Here is a 19,044-nt window from a genome sequence, read left to right on the forward strand (position 1 = left end):
TGTAGATAATTTCAAAATTGGCCTTGCACCAACGTTGTGGTAGATAACATAGAACATCTTTGGCTGCTTGTTCAGACACAAAATCCATGGACTTTAGTTGCTCTTCAAATTCTTCTTCGTAGGTACTCCAAACAGACCATCAAAATAACTTTTTCATCTGTACAATACAATTTCAAGACTTGGACCAATTAGCTTCTATGTGCCTTGCACACCATCTATGTTGTGCTTTTGAAAGTAAATCACCAACAAAACCAATCAACTCCTGTAATAATAAGCAAAAATAGAATAACAACTGAAAATTGTACAAGTGTATACAATAACTAAAATCACAAATTGTTAAACACTTATAGTACCTTTTGCATATCAGACATAAATGTCAATCTTTCGTCATCTACCAACTTCAATCATGAGTTTCTCAGCAACTCAATGAGCCATTTCCATGTTCTAGTAGTTTCCCTATCCATCACTGTCCAATCAAGTGGATAAAAATGTTTCATTGAATCTCATCTAAGTGCAGCCAATAAAATTCTCTTGAACATTCCTTTTAAAAAGATGTCATCTAACCCTATAAATGGCCTCAAACCAGCTCTTCAGACACTTTTCAAAGCTTGAATGCATTTACATTCTCAAAAAAATTCTTTGTCCATATTCCAACAAAGCCTCTTTTGATATCTTTATAGCCACATCAGTACCAAGATTGCTATCCCTCAATGCTTGAGCATAAACCTCCAACTTATTAAAATCATCAACATAGATACCCTTCAATCTTTCTAACATAAGACTTTTAACCCTCTTTATTTTTGAATAGCTGATATTAAGTGCAAAGTTATCATTTAAATTCTTTCTTATTTCTATCACCTTGTACTTGGGATTATTTTGTACTTTCTTCTTGAAATAATATGTTAAAGCTTGTTGAGTAGCTTTTCTATTCTTGAATGCTTCTGGATATGTATATTTTGTTTGCAAGGTATTAATTTCAAATCCTTTCCCTTTCTTAACTTTAGGAATCAGACACACAAAAGGACAACCAACAATATAACTATATCTAATTCTAACATAGTCACACTTATCAACTCTAAGGGCAACCTTCTTAGTAATTGAGTAGTAGCTTACAATTCTTTTAGCTTCATCAAGATTCTTAAAGCTTATATCCCTTTCCAACTCTAAAAAGTTGTCTAGTTTCTCATTATCTTCTCGTTTCTTTTCCATCCTAAAGTATTTCAATTTATCTCTATTGTAATCACTAGGTAAGGTTCATTTTTATCCTCTTCTTCCTCGATTCACCTTCAGTTGAAGCAACTACTGTGACAAGGTAAGGTTCATTATGGTAGTCGATGTCAGTAGCTAGAACAACATCCTCCCCCTCATCTACATCAAAGAGTTCAAGTACCCCTAGACTCAGTAGACAATGATGTTTGTACTGTTCTTATGTCAAAATCCGCCTTAATCAAATAATACCTCTCAGAAGGTCCATTGAGTAGAAGTTGTTGGACCTTTCTAAAACCTAACTTTTCATTGAGCTCTTCACATATATATATATATGTCTATTTATGACAATAAATCTGGATCATACTCCTTCCAAACACGAGTCAATTATTAATGTAAATAACATGAAATGCCAGTGCCCACTTGCCTCCATAATTAAATAACAAGTCCACCTTCTCAACCATTTTTGAAGAAAGCCATATTATAGAAATAAAAGAAAGAGAAAAGGGCCCCATAAGGCAACAACAAAACATAAACAAAACAAAGGAATCTACCAAGGATAAAGGGATAGGGATCACATGCTTCAAAGTATAGTTTTACATACGGAAACACATGTAAATATGTAATACAATACCTAGAATTCAAAAAGGGACTATTCAAATAAAATATTTGATACCCAACAACCATAAATAGGTCTGACTAATAAATTCTCAAATAAAAAACAATTATAAAATAAAGAGACAATGACAACAAATAAAGACGGAAAGGAACAAACTTGAGACAACAATATATATACGACCCTAACTCGAAACACCAATATAGTATGATGTAACACATGTATCACCATAAATAATCGTCAAAACAAGCATAGAAAACATGAAATATCAGCATAAACATAAATATACATTGAATCACAAAACAAGTAACATAGATAAAAATCTAAACCCTAACTGAGATTATAAAGTTCACAAAAATTCTTACTTGAGTTGAAGTCGAGATTGTGATCAGAAAATTACCCCTGCAATCTAAGATCTTCACAGATGAGTGTATTTAGGAAGTATTTTTTGACATCTTAGATCGAAAAATATATTGAAAAATATGGAGTGTATATTGGGAACGAAGGGTGAAGGGTTGTTTTTATTAGATTAGCAATTGTAATCTGGGGCGGGTGTATTAAATTGGATCGAGCTTAGTTATAAGTTTGGGGTGGGTTTAGTTAATAATGGGTGGGTTTATAAGTTATATTGAATAATTAAATTGTAATCAATGATTGAGCGTCACGTAATTAAAAGAATTAATAGTTTTAAATGATAGGTCGTTAAAGAAGCGGCCAAAATTGGACCCAAAGGTGGATATGAAGGGTATTTGGGAGCCAATAGGTGGATGTGGGGGGGGGGGGAGGGGTTAGTTTTGTACCATTCCAATACTTCGAGGGTATTTTAGGCCCTTTTCTGTAATTTCTTTAAAATTTGAGAAATCAAGTTATCTTTTGTGACTAGGGTTTGAGAAAAAATATTTTGATTATGTCAAATATAATTTTGAATCGTATTTGTAATGACGAGAATGATTCAATGTTGCATGTGATGCAAACATGAAGACTTACTTTCAATGTGATTCAATGTTGCATGTGATGCAAACATGAAGACTTACTTTCAATGCAAACTTCGTGGTCAAAAGACAGTCCAACTCGAAGCAGATAATCTTCAATCTCATGTGTAATTTGAGAAGGAAAAAAACGAAGAGATAAAAGTGGGAAATGAAAAGAAAAGAAAACAAATATCGTTTATGTTGGTAGGTAAACGTTTTGGGTTGGGTTAAACCTGTATTTTATTAATATTTAAAAGAGGAGTGTGATGATATTCAATAGTATTCTTATATCATTTTTTTTATGACAAGAGAAACCCGCAGCCGCTATCCTTTGGGTGCGCACAGGGTAAAACCCCCGCTCCTATGCAATAGCTCGCAAACCACATAGGAGAGGTAACCCGCACTAGGCAAGCTTGGTGCGACGAGCTTGACCCAGAAGGCAAACCCCTTATATCATTTTTTGTCGGAGAAGATAAACTATTCTATTAATTAAGCAGTAGTACAGGGTCCCTTGAGCACACTTACACAAAAAAGGGGAGTGAGGGTTATACAAAAAGTAACTAGTAGAAGTCGATGTTGTGGAAGATAATACTAGTCTCTTCAATAATTGGCTTCCATAGCAGCCACTGCAAACGGCGACATCATACCAAAAAGTATGACTACTTCTTCAAAACGTGATCCTCTTGAGGGTATCTTCATAGAATTAGTACTAGTGTTGGTTCATTAATTGAAAGTTTTAGTTTTAGTAATTATTATTCTCAAAAAAAAGTGTCAAATCAACATAAGTTTAAGTAAAATAGAATCGAGACAGTACGAACTTCAAAAGAAAAGTAAACCTAAATTGATAATGTTTTCAAATAACAATTCATCACATCATGAATAAATTAAACTAATAAGACTAATTAGACTTAAGAACAATCTTTCTCACAACAAAAAGAACAATAACATTTTCCAGATGTAGCAATGCAATTTCCACCAATAATTTGTCCTTTAATATTACCAGGTCCAGGTGCCTTTACTCCAAATTTATAAAGGCATCTTGAATTACAATCACTTGTCTCACAAGGGACATTATATTCAAGTGGAACCAAACAAACTCTTGTTCCATTTGTCCCCCTTGTATTGATGCCTACATTTGCATTAAAACAACAACAACAACAAAGTTAATAATAGAAACATTGAAATTAATCTGAGCTGCGGTGCAATGATGAAACTAGTACTTACCGAGAGCAATGAAAAGAACAAATATGAAGGCAATTAGGCTAGAGAAATTCTTCATCATTTCTAATGGATACCACAAGTAATTCACTATTCAATATGTGTTTAGGAAGATTTCTTATGTTAGGAGAATTAAGGTGTGGTGAAATTTATAGGGTCGAATGAGTATTGAAAATGGAAAAGTAATAAAAGTAAATAAATAATAGTCATACACAAATTTGTGTAATAATATTTTCTAAGAAATATATTTATGTATAGTTTAATTATTTTATGTACCAGGAAAAAGAGATGTATTTGTTAACCAAAATAAGAAAGAGTATGAATGTAAAAAAGGCAAACATTAGTAATTTTTCCTTGTCAAATATTGTGGAATAATATTTTCTAAGAAATATATTATGAATACTTTAGTTGTTTTATGTATCAAGAAAAAGAAATGTATTTATTAACCAAAATAAGAAAGAGTATGAATGTAAAAAAAAAAACATTAGTACGTTTTCCTTATGTATAAATTAAAATACTTATAGTAATCATTATTATTAATAGGGAAAATGCATAAGTACCCGCAATCTATGCCCGAAATCTCAGAGACACACTTATACTATATTAAGATCCTGTTAACCCCCTGATCTTATTTTATAAATAATTTTCTATCGCTTTTCGGCCTACATGGTACTATCAACCAGATAGTTTGAAAAAATTGTCAACATGCGCTGGGACCAGAAGATAGTGCCACGTAGGCCGAAAAGGGATATAAAATTATTTATAAAATAAGTTCGGGGGGGGGGGGGGGGGAGGGTTAATTGGACCTTAGTATAGTATAAATGTGTCTCTGAGATTTCGGGCATAGGTTAGAGGTACTTAAGCATTTTCCCTTATTAATATGCACATGGTAAATTTGAATCTTGGTCAACTTTATTTCTTGATAAATGAAATAATTAAACTATTTTTTACATACTTTTATTTATCAGTCAAACTTTTATATAGAGCTGTTATTGAATTTCCATTTTAATTTGCACAAAATACTTTTTAGTTTATATAATCATTGGAGTGCAAGAGATGAAAAACGTCATAATCCATTAAAGGAAACAAAATAACTTTGGTATGCCAAATATGATTTGTTCATCAAAAAGGAACCAAATTAATTTTGATTTTCAAGCGAGTTGAATCCTAAAATAGTTTAGCAAAATTTGAAAATATTTTGAAGAAGTTAATCATGGAAATAGTTGGCGTATGCGCACACACTCATGAATTAGGAGTTTGAGGGTTCTAAATTAGTTTTTATTGATAGTGGGATTCAAACCACCAAGTCTTGCGTGGAAAGCATTTCCACGACCCCTTACGTCTAAGTTGTCAATTAGTTTTGTTAGGGGTTCACGAGTTAATATACAAATATATTTGTATAATTTTCTTGTACATATATAGAATCTATGAAAAATCTATTGGGTTCTTCCAAACCCACGAATTCCCACCTAGCTCTACCTATGTTTCTAGCCTTTCGAAAGCGCCTCTCTCCTTACAATCAAGTGGTTGAACGCCCATATCCTTTAATTTTATGATTGAAAGCTTTGTTATAAATATCGATCATATACATATTACTAGACAATACTATTGTATGTGCTAGCATGGGTCCAATATTTTAGTAATTTTATTTTTATTTATGTTATATAGGTAAAATTTAGAAAGTTGATTAAATTTTAATATGATTTTTAGATATTTAAGTTGTTAATTACTTTTTGTTTTCGCAAATTTTGTGAAGAGGTCCATTAAGATGTCCATAATTAATGTATTTTTCGTCATCGATCGTTGATTTTTTACTCAAAATAGTTACAAGATATAAACAAATATTACCAACATTCAAAATAATAAGCAATAAGTAAGAATATGAATTTAAAACTAAAAGTCATAGCTAAAGCAAATTTCATAATTTCGAAAAAATTATATACTAATTAAATTAAAGTAGAATAAAAGAAGTAATTTTTTTAAAAAAAAATTCCAAAACACGCTAAAGCAGGCACATTGACGGAGATGTGTCTGCTTCAGCGTGAAGTCTCAAAAATTCAAAACTAAACACATAGCTAAAACGGATTTCGAAAATATTATACACTAATTAAATTAAAGTAGAACAAAAGAAATAAATTTTTAAATTTTTTTCCGAACATGCTGAAGCAGGCACGTCGATGGCAACGTGTCTGCTTCAGTGCGAACTGTCAAAGTAGAATAGAAGGAATAAATTTTTAATTTTTTTTTGAAACACGCTGAAGCAGGCACGTCAACGAAGACTTGTTTGCTACTATTTCGAAAACATTATACACTAAGTAAATTAAAGTAGAACAAAAGAAATAATTTTTAAATATTTATTTTCTGAAACATGCTGAAGCAGGCTGTCAATGGAGACATGTCTGCTTCAGCGCGAACGGTCGAAGTAGAATAGAAGAAATAATTTTTTAATTTTTTTTTTCGAAACACGCTGAAGCAAGCACGTCAATGAAGACGTGCCTGCTTCAGCACGAACTGTCTCTTATTTAATGTCAAAGAAGAACAGAAGAAATAAATTTTAATTTTTTTTTTTCGAAACACGCTGAAGCAGCTGCTTCAGCACGAACGGTCTCTTATATAATAAGAGAAAATACTCTACCATAATATGCCTAAAAATACCCAAAAGATTTTTATCTTTGTTTTGCAAATTTTCACGGCTTGTGTTATTTAACCTCTGACGCAATCTGCAATTATTTTTTTTCACATTTATAAATACATAAAAATTGTATTTTTATAGACAAACTCAAATAATTAGCATGTCAAAAAGTTTATTGTAGAATCAATTAGGGAATAATTAAAGACGGGAGTATACAAAAATTGTTTAATTGAAAAAAAGTCATATTTATCCATTTACTTTCATAAATAAGTTATAATTGTCATTTGTTATACTTCTCAACATATTTTTCTTTTTTCATTCAATTTCAAGGTCATATTTACACTTTTTTTCTAAAAAAAATTATATTTACTCTACAACGTTAAATGCTCATATCTTGAATGTATTTGTCCTTTATATCAAACTTTAAGGTATATATATATATATATATATATATATATATATATATATATATATATATTCCCTTACTGCATTTAATCCTCATGTCTCTCCTTAATTTTTCTATGTAGCACTTATATGTGGTACAAATAATTTTTTTCAATTTAATCTTCTAACCCATTTTAACCCGTCCACCTATATCTAACCCACTAAAAAGTTAAAATTCAAAATCTTTATTATTCATCCCTGATGGATATAATTTCATCACTCAAATATTGTTCAAATTAAAATTCAACTTCTGTTATTGCCATATGATAATAGTTATTCCAACAACCCTTATTTATAGCTAGTATTGATTTTCTAATATGAGGAAATTATATTTTATTTCTAATAGTTGTAATTTTTATTAAGAAAATCAGTGCAGTAAACAAAAAATATTGGAACAACCATATCCTATCGCAACAACATAAGTTTGATTTCTTTTTTCTAATACTAAATCAAATCAAATGAACAACAACCAAAAATTCAGTTTGGTGCGATTTTGTTTGTATACTCCTAGGTTAAGACATATTGTAAACTATACTATTAATGAAATAACAATATTTGCTTTATTCCAAATATTTTAAAAGCATATTTGGACCATCTTCATATTTTAAAAAATCTATCATCATATACTTCATATCTAATCAGACAATATAAGGATACAAATTTAAAATCTGTCATCATCGTATACTTTATAAACAATATATGAATGTAATTTAAAATCTACCATCGTATACTTTATATATCTAATCAAATAATATAAGGATGCAAATATTCATTTAACTTGGTTTAATTCATAGTTATGCCCTCCAACTTTGGGTGTATACAAGAAAACACTTAAACTTATATAAAGTTGAACAAATAGACATACATGTTTTACGTTGCATATCCTACATGAAAATTTATGTCCTATATGATGTCCTATGTGTATTATGTCACGTAGGACACAAGTGTCTATTTGTTCAACTTTATACAAGTTTAAGTGTCTACTTGTGCACACCCGAAGTTGAAGGCCGGGGTGACTCAATGCCTTTAAAAATGAGGCATATGCCTTAGGCCCCAAAATCGAAGGGCCTAATTTTTTAGTAATAATAAAATTACCTTAAGCTCTTTTTAACAAAAATAAATAAATAATGTTTTAATTTGTTTCGAAACATTAAAGAATGTTTCTTTTTTATGGATCAATTTTTAAATTTAACTTTCACATGATATGTTTAAGACCACAAGATTAAAAAATATTTGGTATATATATATCTTTAGTTTAAAATCATAAAAAAAATATATATTTTTTCTTAAAAAGAAAGAAATAACTTGAATCTCAGATATAAAAAAATAATTAAAATTTAGGCCTCCAACTTATTTTGGGCTTTAGGCCACTAATTAGCTTGAGCCGCCACTGGTTGAAGAAAATAAATGTGAAACGAGATCAAGTTAAAAGTTGCACTTACGTATTATGTCATTGAAAATCTATCATCATGTACTCTATATCTAATCAAACAGGATGTAAATTTAAAATCTACCATCATATGCTATATATCTAATCAAACAATATAAGGGCGTAAATTTAAAATCTACTATCGTATACTCTATATCTAATCAAACAATACAAGGATGAAAATACATGCAAATTGACCAGAACATCCTTATATATATATATATATATATATATTATTATTTTTTTTATTATTATTTTTTTATTTTTTTTATTTTTTTTTATTTTTATTTTTTATTTTTTTTTTGGGTGTGATGAGGTGGGTGGTGAATAATGATGCATGTTAGTTGAGGCACATGAGTAGTGAGTGGTGACCAAATTTAACAGAAATGATGGTAAGCAAGAGAATTTATGAGCAACGTGAATGGTACTCATGTAATCACGTCCAATCCAAGGCTACTATTCTTTCTCTTTTCCTATTTATACTCACTTCTCTCTTCAATTTTAATCAATTTAAAACAAAGCTTACTATCATAAGAAAAAAAAATAAGAACAAAGAGACAAGACAACAACATAACTTTACAGTTAAAAAAAAATCAAAAAATAAAGAAACATGTCGTGGCAAACCTATGTAGATGATCACTTGATGTGTGACATTGAAGGTACTGGTCGCCATCTCTCTTCTGCAGCCATCCTCGGGTTCGATGGTAGTGTCTGGGCTCAGAGTCCCAATTTCCCTAAGGTATGAATCTTGTATATTTTGTCACGATCACGAGTCCTATATATTGTGTTATTACTAACATATGATCATTGTCAAACATGTAATTTCTCTTTTTATTTTCTCATTTTTGGGTTTAGATCTTTTGTGTTTAGTTAGATCTGTCATTGATCATTACATTTTCTATAAGAAGTAAGATTCGATCTTGATTTCATGATGAAATTCAATGGACATTTAGGAGAATATGTTCACTAGAGATTTATAACATCCTTGTAAATTCACTCACTTAGGAAAATCACATGATCTATTGATGGATCGATACTACCTCTGTTTGATTTGACAATAAAAATGATAGTGATGGAATCCCAAAATTTGTTTCAAGTTTTTTTTTTTTTTTTTTTTGCGAAATGGATATAGAGATCAATTAATATAACGAATTGCAATGAATTTGAGGTTGATATATAATTAATTGTTAATGCTTTTATATCATTTCAACCCTTTGGTTTGCTCATTATTTGTGTTTGTACATTTTTTCATTATTGCTTATGTAATGTGATTTTGTGTATCTAGTTTAAAGCAGAGGAGATCACTAACATCATGAAAGATTTTGATGAACCTGGACATCTAGCTCCAACTGGTCTATTCCTTGCCGGGACAAAATACATGGTCATCCAAGGAGAACCTGGAGCTGTTATCCGTGGGAAAAAGGTATCCTTCGAAGAATTCAAGATTTAAATCTGATGAATTTGATTGAACCTTTGCGACGATGTTTTTGTAATTAATTTAATATCTATTTTTTTATTGATTGTAAATTTTTTGTTTTTTCTTGGTGTAGGGTGCTGGTGGAATAACTATTAAGAAGACTGCCCAGGCACTGATTTTTGGTGTCTATGAGGAACCAGTGACTCCAGGACAGTGCAACATGGTGGTTGAGAAAATTGGTGATTACCTTGTTGATCAGGGATATTAATTAGTCTCTAATAAAATTGATTATTGCATAATTGAATTTTGTTGTATTTTGTGATTGCATATGTATTTTCTAGGGTCAAATTGGCTCTGGAATTTTTTTGTTTTTGGGAAAATAAGAAGCAGCATGAGACATTTTCTCTTTTAGGGTTGCTATATATATTTCCCTTTTTTTTTGTTATAAAGTTTACTTCAACAATATTGTGTATTCAGCATTTTGTAGACATTTTATTGCAAGTCTAAAAGCAATTTTTTGTCTAAGATATAATGGCTACAACAAATTGAATTCCATGTCTATGATAGAATGACTACTATAGTGCTAGTTTGAAAGGCTTGTTGGAATTGATTCACTATGGGATTAACATTATACATAATATAAGCATCTGAAGTACTAAACAAAATAGGTATTAGTTTGGTAATGATTGGAGCAGCAAACTCGGTTTTCTTATATTATACAGGATACAAGATCAGTTTTTTGTAAAATAAAGACAAAAGGAACATTTTTTTATTTTTGTGAAAAGGAAGTTTAAGTTATAGTATACTTAATGCAGCTACCAAGTCTCGTCTAAATATGCATAAATAATAACTTTTAATCTAGTAACTCAAAAGATCAGTTTGTTTAGTGGCATTCCAAAGTCATGACCATAAGATTCAAATTCTTAATTCATCTCTAACCAAGCCAACAAAATATGATTTGATTGGATATGAATGTCATGATTGACAAAAATAGAACGTCATGGTTTGGAAATGTGATGAGGAGATGCATGAATGACTCAGTGCGGAGGTGTAAGAGGTTGATTATGGATGAATTTAGGAGATGTAGAGGTAGACCAAAGAAATAATTGTGAGGGGTGATTAAGTAAGGCATGATGCAGTACCATTAGTGCGGACAACACATTCTGCGGTCCAAAGTTTGGTAGACATTCTGGGAATACGGTTTACAATAAATCGATCATAACTTTTTGTAAAAAGGTCCAAATGATGAACGATTTGATGTGTGAAAAATAGAATCATAGACCTTTAATTTTATAACTAATGGGCCACATAACTCTTTGATATTCTTGGAGATATGCTTATTTGAAGTTGGTCCTTATATGAGCTTATAAAAAAACTTAATCGGTAAAGAACCTTTCAACTCAACTTTGTGTTAAAGGTTCCTTATGACCTTAATTCACATCCAACACACTTCTCAAACTTAAGTATTGACCTTTTCATCTAGGTACAATTGTTTTCATTGGGTTCGAGTCTAACTACATACATAGAACGGATCAAAACTTAGCTCGAAACGAGGTGTTACAATAACAACGACAGCAACAAAGATGTTGAAAACTAATATTGATACCATGTATTAGAAATGGCTATTTACCAATTTTTCCTGAACTAATGTAACAACATTATATGGCCATACAGGTGATATGTATCCTTGACATGGATCATACCTGACTACATGGCAAGTTCTGACCTAACATAGATTTTACACTACATAATTTACAGAAATCTTCTGAAAGGATCACTCTGGACCATCTCAGGAATCGTTAACTTTTTTCAGCCACCAAGTGCTTAGACAGTCGTTCTGTCATACTTTCATTCTCTTAGACGGGCCTTGATCGATAATGGGATCAACTGGAGGCAACTGGGTTTCTGCTTGCTGGTTTTCAGAGGCCTCTGCTGTGGAAGGTGGCACATAACCTTCCGGAAAAGGTGGGGGCGGAGGTACTGGTGGTAGCTGCAAGAGATTATTGTCACTTTCAGATACTTCTCTAATGTGAACACAAACTTCGTAAAATTATACAATTTTATGTTGCAAGGACTCGTCAAGAATATTGTTGCATCCGTAGTGGATCCTCCAAAAATGCACTACTTTTGGAGGATCCGCCACACACCTGTTGACGTTTTTGAAGAGTCCGAGCAACATAGCATAAAAATATGAAACATTAACCTTTGATAAAACATTAAATATCATCATAATGAATTAACAGTCCGACGTCAAAAGCACCATCCAGATGCACTACACTAAGAAATTACAGTTACCTTGCGTTGTAGGGAAGCAAGAATATGATCAACTCGCTTAAGTTCCTTGAAGTCAATGGTCTCCTTAGCAGCCTTAGATTCAGATGCTGACCTCTCATTTTCAGAAGCCACTGGGAAAGGAACACACACAGATTGGAATGAAGTTACAGAATATAAAAACACTATACTTATATGCTATGTTGATTGGACTCTTCAAAATCCTTGCTGCACCCGTGTTGACACGACATGGGTGTGGGATCCACACCCGATTTGGTCAACCTAACTTGGGTGCTTTGACTACACCTATGCGCAAGAAGTATATGTTAATCGGGTATTTAGTTCTAGTATAGGCATATCATATATAGACATAAGTACTACAACAAGTGTTTAAAACGAAGTATATCTATACTAGCTCAAATTTAATAAATTCAACTAATTGTTGAAATATAAACCTTTATGCGTCGTAATATGCATTTATTAGTTATATCCAAACACCTGAACCCATACTCCTACCATATCCCCTAATCCTAAGATAAGTAATACTATATTTAGATCAATTTATAACTATGCAATACTCATTTTTCATTATACTTAATAAACAATAAGGATTTAAATTACCTTGTTAATCATATATAAGTTAATTTTCACCAATTTGTTTTTTATGACCGTGGTGTTCTGGCTAGCTTTCATGCACCTCGACTAATTCTATGAGATACCTACCACCTCCAACTAGTAACATGTAGTCCGGTACTAGGTAACTTTGTCCACCAAGGTTAGGACAAATGAGAAGAATCACCTAGTGTTTTTTGTCTCCACTCAGAATTGTACCTTAGACATCATGGTTCTCCACCACTACATTGACCACTAGGCCACACCCTTGGATAATTTTTACCATTCTTAAATAACTAATTGTTGTAATATTATTTTTATATATTTCTAGCCATATCCAACACCCGTGTCTGCAATCGGATCCATTCTCCCGAATCCTAAAGTTTATGTGATGACAAATCCGACCTCTAGATCCACACCCGAGTCCGAGCAACATAGCTTAAATGTAAAGAAGAGCATGTGAATCATTGATCTGAACAATCTACACCTAGGATTTGACACCTTGATAGAGATTCAAATCAAACTTCAACTATTCTTGTCAAAACATAACCATGAAAGATACTATACACAGAGATGTCCAATTCAAGCTCCTTAGACAGAATACTAAATGGAAATGTATCACAATCAGGAATGCAGTTTAAATAATTTTTGTTTTTTTGGAGATTCCCTTGCAAGGAACTAAAGCACTTCTAACAACATATTTGATCTCACTACTTCCCATCATTCAGATTTTCTTTTTTGGGGTCTTCAAGAAGGATGGTCAGAACGTACTTTGTTTAGTTTCCAGTTGTGACAAACATCTCTTAAAGAGAGCATAATTTCAACTAGTTCATTTTTAGCCCTCATATTAACATCTCCAAAAAAACAAAATCAAGAATGGGTGTTGATCATCATGTGCCTAACTTTTTCTTTAATTACATCAATTAAAAACTTATTTTTCCAGATCCTCATATCAAATTAGAAATTGAATAGGTTTTTGCAGATCCTCATATCAAAGAATATAAGAACACCTCCAAAGTTACACAGGGCGACTTTTGACAAGAGTTGCCATGCTTATAGGAGCTTCTCTCCTCCATGTTAGTGTTAAACAACAACTTACTGATTTTGAATCATGTTAGGAATATGATGTTGTGGGCTAATATACACTAGGGGATATCTTCAAAATTGGAAGAGTCATGGAGATGATGTGAACTAACAAATAGCATGAAAATCATAGAGCATCAAACTAGTAGCGACTGATCTACAGTAGTGTAAAATTGGATGGACATTATGTATAGGAGTAATTACAACACATGATACTAGCACCTTACAGAAAAAAAAAAAGGGTGATGCATATTGTGACAGTCCAACTCTAAAAGAAAATATTTAATAATTATTGAACAATCAACCGAACAAACACAAGTAGAATACCACAAAAGGGAAATGGAAAAGGGGATTCAGCAACTCTACATTCACCAGAAGATATTCAAGTGAGTTACCTATCTTCAACACACAATAGAGACAATAAAACAAAACCACCAATACTATTGTAGTATTGCTTCAGCTAATATTTTTGATATTTGCGGTATCAAGTTCTCATTAGACAAGTCCCCATCACCCATCCCAACCAAGCATACCCAAGAAAACACAATAAGAAAGAGAACCACAAGAAAGGGGAAAAGGGGATGTCAAGATACCATATCCAGTCTTTTCCAACTTTGAAGATGCAAAACTGAAAGCTTTTGATATATGATATAAACCACGTCCCTGTCAAATAAATGAATTAAGAGAGGAGATCAATTTTCAACATGAAAAGCAGCAAGTACAGACAATTCTCTAATATCACATTATGCAAGAAAACAAGATCTTTGAATTAGTACAGATACAAAATATCGAGTGACCTCTGCTGGAATACATATACAACCAAATCACAGATTTTCATGTTCACATGGCTTTGGTCTAGCAGTAAGAGCACATGATGTGATGTGGGTTAGGCACACATCACAAGTAGGGATGGCAAATGGGGCGGGGAGGGGAAAACCCACATAAACCCGCAAAGATTTCGCCCTGCCCAGCATAAGCCCACCCCACATAATTTATTATTATTTAAATTAAAAAATATACCAGCTATCAATCTACTGCTAATGTTGAACTAACAAATGCAACTTCATGAAGAAACAAATTCAAATGTCAATAACAAATTTACTTAATTTTTTTTTGGAATTGGACAAGCAAAATTCAACTTTCATTTTGAATCAAGTTGTGCAAAATTCAACTGCATAAGAACTGTCAACTGTCTATAAATCCTTGATACAGTAGCTATAACACCAAAAGACCCCAACTTTTTGCATAAACTACATTCAAAAAAGAGAACAATACCATTCTCTATTAACGTTTGATGTAGTTTTGCTGTAGTATTTTGGGTTTTACCCTTTCCTTTAATTTAAGTTCAAAAGAAAAATTCACAACCCACATACCCACCCCGCATGATTTAAAAAAAGTATATTTTGTATCCGCCCTGCCCCGCAAAAGCTCTGCCGCTGTACCGCACTGCGCCGCAAACACTATAACCGCCCCGCCCCACAACTGCTCCACCCCATTGTCATCCCTAATCACAAGTTTGTTTCCTGCTACAGCCAAAAGCCTTGTATTTAAACCATTGCCCCTTGGAGATTTCTGGTTATCAAAAAATAAGAAAATCTCTATCCGCCATTATCTATTCAGGTAAGCTTCGGGGTCTAGATGACAAAATACTGATCAAGGGACCTCCCTATTGGTTGATATACTACATGCACTTATATAATATGTCTTAAATAAATTCTTATTAATCGAACATTATAATGATGATTAACAAGAACACAGATACAAACAGTGAAAAAATATTACCTATTAATATAAATCATGTACCAAGGTGCACTAAGAAGAGAATACTAACCAGTCGACCTGCAAACACATTGCAGAGCTGTGGTGCTTGGTATATTGAACCATCCAAGATGTAATAAGTCAGCATCGGTGTGACCTTCTCGGGGCCATCCCTCTTTTGCTTACGGATGACAAAGAGATGAGGCTCCATAACTTCACTCAGCATATATTCACTGCCTGTCATTTTCCTGCAGAGCAATTAGCATATAATAAGTGAATCGCATGGTTAGCTGTGCATATGTTTACCAAAGACCAGAAATTTAAATAGTGAAACTTTAGCTCAGCTATCAGAAAGTCCTAAAACAGTGTCAAATGTATTTTATGAAAAAATAAAAACTTTGCACAAATTATAGAGAATAATATAAAAAAATGAACTATTAATTCTCCTTGAGAATCTATTTCCACCAACTTGAACATTTACACATAGTTATCTCATCCAACACACCTTCTCCCCTCTTCCCTCCCCCACCCATTGCAAAAGGAAAGAGTAAAAAGGAAGATAAAAGGCTATAGAAATGTTTTAAACTCAATATTACTTCTACCCAGGGCCGGCTCTTGCCTGTAAAATTTTAGGCATTGGCAAAATTGGGGGCCTCAAATTTTTATAAATAAAAAATTATGTATCTTAACCCCATTCAAATAGAAGAAATTAAGGAAACATTGCTTTGGATTCTTACATTTTCTTTGTTAACACTCACATTATTTATCCTTTGTAACTCTTTTTGCACTCTATTTCTTCAAATCTTTGATAGTTAGAGTAATACACTCTCAAAAATATGAATCAATAGTCGAAAAGTGTTGAACAAAGTGCATTACAATTTTTTTTAAAATTTATTTGTTAATTTTCATATTAAAGTAGGTATACCAAGTTATCAACTTTTTGAATCAAATTCTATGATTCTAACTCTTATCTTTAAAGTTTATCAACTTATTACTTATAAAATTGTGTTAATAATTCATATAATAATTGTCTCAATAAAATGATGTTTTTCAATGTTGAATTGATAAAATCTTACTACTAATAATTAAAAAAAAATGTTTTGAAAAATCATTTATATAAAAGATATTAAGTAGTAATTTACGTCTAGAAATTTAGAAAAATAAATAGATATAGATAAAATTTATATAGATTTTAGGCCCTCTAATAAAAATTTCGCTTTAGGCCACAAATTATGTTAAGCCGCCCCTGCTTCTACCATATCAAATAATCACTACTCCGGCTATGTAAATCCCCTATATGCAATCCGCCCATTAGCTTCTATAATATACTCATCTGGCTATGTGAACCTCACATAGACACCGTTAGTTACTTCAAACATATTTATCCACAAATAGGAAAAACACAAATTCAACCATTCCCCTGGAGTTAAATTGTCCCACAATGTGTAATTGGTTTATCCACACCTCATGAGCTAGTTTTTTCAATGTCTCTTTCTAATAACAGGAAACCGCTCAATATTCAAACTTTCAGCAAATCTCATGGGGCAATTTAACAAACTATTTTTTTTTCCTTCAATAATTCTATGCTTAGGTGAACAGGACCCTAGTTTGGGGAAAAAGATGATATAAAAGTAAAAGAGGAATCAAATTGAACAAATGCAGAGGAATTCAAAGATAAAAAAATCATACGAGAGCTGAGAAATATCGAGTGGATGAATTGATCGTGATCGTAGTTGCTCATTGTTGCAAGTCCAGTCGTAGAATGGAGAGAGAGCAAAATAGTCAAATACTAGGTTTCGGTCCAGTGGATACGTATTCAGCCATAACTGGTCCCTGAAGCATATTCCCGTCATGTCAGTCCCGGGTTGCGGCGGTAAGGCCGGTGCTCCGCCGTCAAAGTTTGCATCCCCCATCGGCGGCATCATCGGTGTCGTCGTCATCTCCGGCGTTGGCTTGTTTTAACAGTCAACTGGCTTATTCACTAATGAGCATAACTAAATGGATTCTCAATTTTAATGAGTATAATATTTAAATAAATTATCTTATTCTTCATTCTACACTAATGTTGTACATTAATAATTTGAATGATAAACTTGCAATAAAATTTGAAGTTTTAAGTGATATAATATTATGATTAATCACGATTTAATACATCAGACTTTGCGGTACTTTACTCTAGCAACTAGATAGGAGAACTCTTACCACCCCAAATAGGTTAAAACATGAGGAAAATAAATGATTTATAAGGAGACCGTTTTAATATCGAAAACTTTTATGAAAACATCAATCTTTAATAAAAGCTTTATACAATTAATCAAAAAAATTCTCCCATGAGGAACTCGTCTAAACAGGTACAAAAGCTACTAAAAAATACAATATATCAAGAAAATACAAAACAACTCTCACCATTAGGGAGGAAAAATGAAAGCTATCGTAGATCATCTTTGTCTTCATCTATGAACCATTACTGACCCTGCAATCAGACTATGTCAAGTGGCATAGCATGAATAGTATCAAGAAAACACATGGATTGGTACATGATACGTGCAAATTTACACTTCAATTAAGAAGTATAAACGGTCGAAGTCAATTATAGAACTCAACTGAAGTTGAGGTCGATCCCACGGGGAATTTACTACAGAAACAACCTTATTGACGCTCTTATTCAATTGTGGTTAATATTTTCAAAAGAAGTAATTTGCTGAAATTAAATATTGGGTTGTTTGAGTTAAGTGACCAATGCTTAATTCAGTTTCATAGTTAGTAAGAGTACACAGTAGTTTCAATATTTTAGTTAGTGATTTAACGAGACTAGGATTACGTTCCTCATGACCTTCATTCACTCTAGATTCTTGTACAAGTAACTATCCGTTGATAATAATACATATTCATCTATGATTCTAACTTTTTTCTAATTGTCCCTTTTCTCTCGAACAAGTGGTAAATGCAAGCGGATTCTAATGCGTGCACTCATTAGAAAGCAACCATTATGAAAGTAGAATAAACATGTGCAATTAACATCTAAACGTTACTCGTATTTTGAATATGTAGTTATGTTTTAGTCATGGTTTCCGCAACCCTAGTTGTGGTGTTTAGCCGCTCATTGTTTCAAGAAAACAAGCAGAAGATGTTATTGAAAGCATAATATAAGAACTTACAATATTAGCAAACCAAAAGATTCTTGATTATCAACATTCAATCATGATCACAAAGTTTTGATTCGAAGTAATCGACAAATCAAAGTGTTTGAAATTGGAAACCATCGTTTCTCTTTGCTCCCAATGTCTCAAAGAATAAAAATGAACAATAAAAGGTAATGTTAAAAAATAAACCCTAAAAAAATTAAAATAGTTTGTGAAAACAAGTCCTACTCGAAGTAGGACTGTA

General features: G+C 32.1%; 2 protein-coding genes and 1 pseudogene across 2 annotated transcripts; 1 reads left to right on the forward strand and 2 right to left on the reverse strand.

Annotated features, from left to right (window-relative positions):
- Window positions 1-555: 555 nt before the first annotated feature.
- LOC125830490 (uncharacterized) lies at window positions 556-1,670 on the reverse strand (annotated as a pseudogene).
- Window positions 1,671-9,049: 7,379 nt separating this feature from the next.
- On the forward strand, window positions 9,050-10,458 carry LOC125830383 (profilin-1). The gene is made up of 3 exons (XM_049509566.1): window positions 9,050-9,255; window positions 9,802-9,939; window positions 10,067-10,458. Exons 1-3 carry the CDS (start codon window positions 9,127-9,129, stop codon window positions 10,199-10,201), a joined length of 402 nt encoding a protein of 133 aa, XP_049365523.1. The 5' UTR covers window positions 9,050-9,126; the 3' UTR covers window positions 10,202-10,458.
- A 1,208-nt stretch (window positions 10,459-11,666) lies between these two features.
- On the reverse strand, window positions 11,667-17,671 carry LOC125830308 (mediator of RNA polymerase II transcription subunit 6-like). The gene is made up of 5 exons (XM_049509510.1): window positions 17,347-17,671; window positions 15,731-15,905; window positions 14,493-14,562; window positions 12,229-12,338; window positions 11,667-11,923 (listed from the first exon to the last, which is right to left on the reverse strand). The coding sequence occupies exons 1-5, from the start codon at window positions 17,595-17,597 to the stop codon at window positions 11,774-11,776; spliced, it is 756 nt and encodes a 251-aa protein (XP_049365467.1). The 5' UTR covers window positions 17,598-17,671; the 3' UTR covers window positions 11,667-11,773.
- Window positions 17,672-19,044: the final 1,373 nt, after the last annotated feature.

This window comes from Solanum verrucosum, unplaced genomic scaffold (assembly GCF_900185275.1).
Source record: "Solanum verrucosum unplaced genomic scaffold, falcon-dt-bn FXZP01000228.1, whole genome shotgun sequence".
NCBI classification, from domain to species: domain Eukaryota; kingdom Viridiplantae; phylum Streptophyta; class Magnoliopsida; order Solanales; family Solanaceae; genus Solanum; species Solanum verrucosum.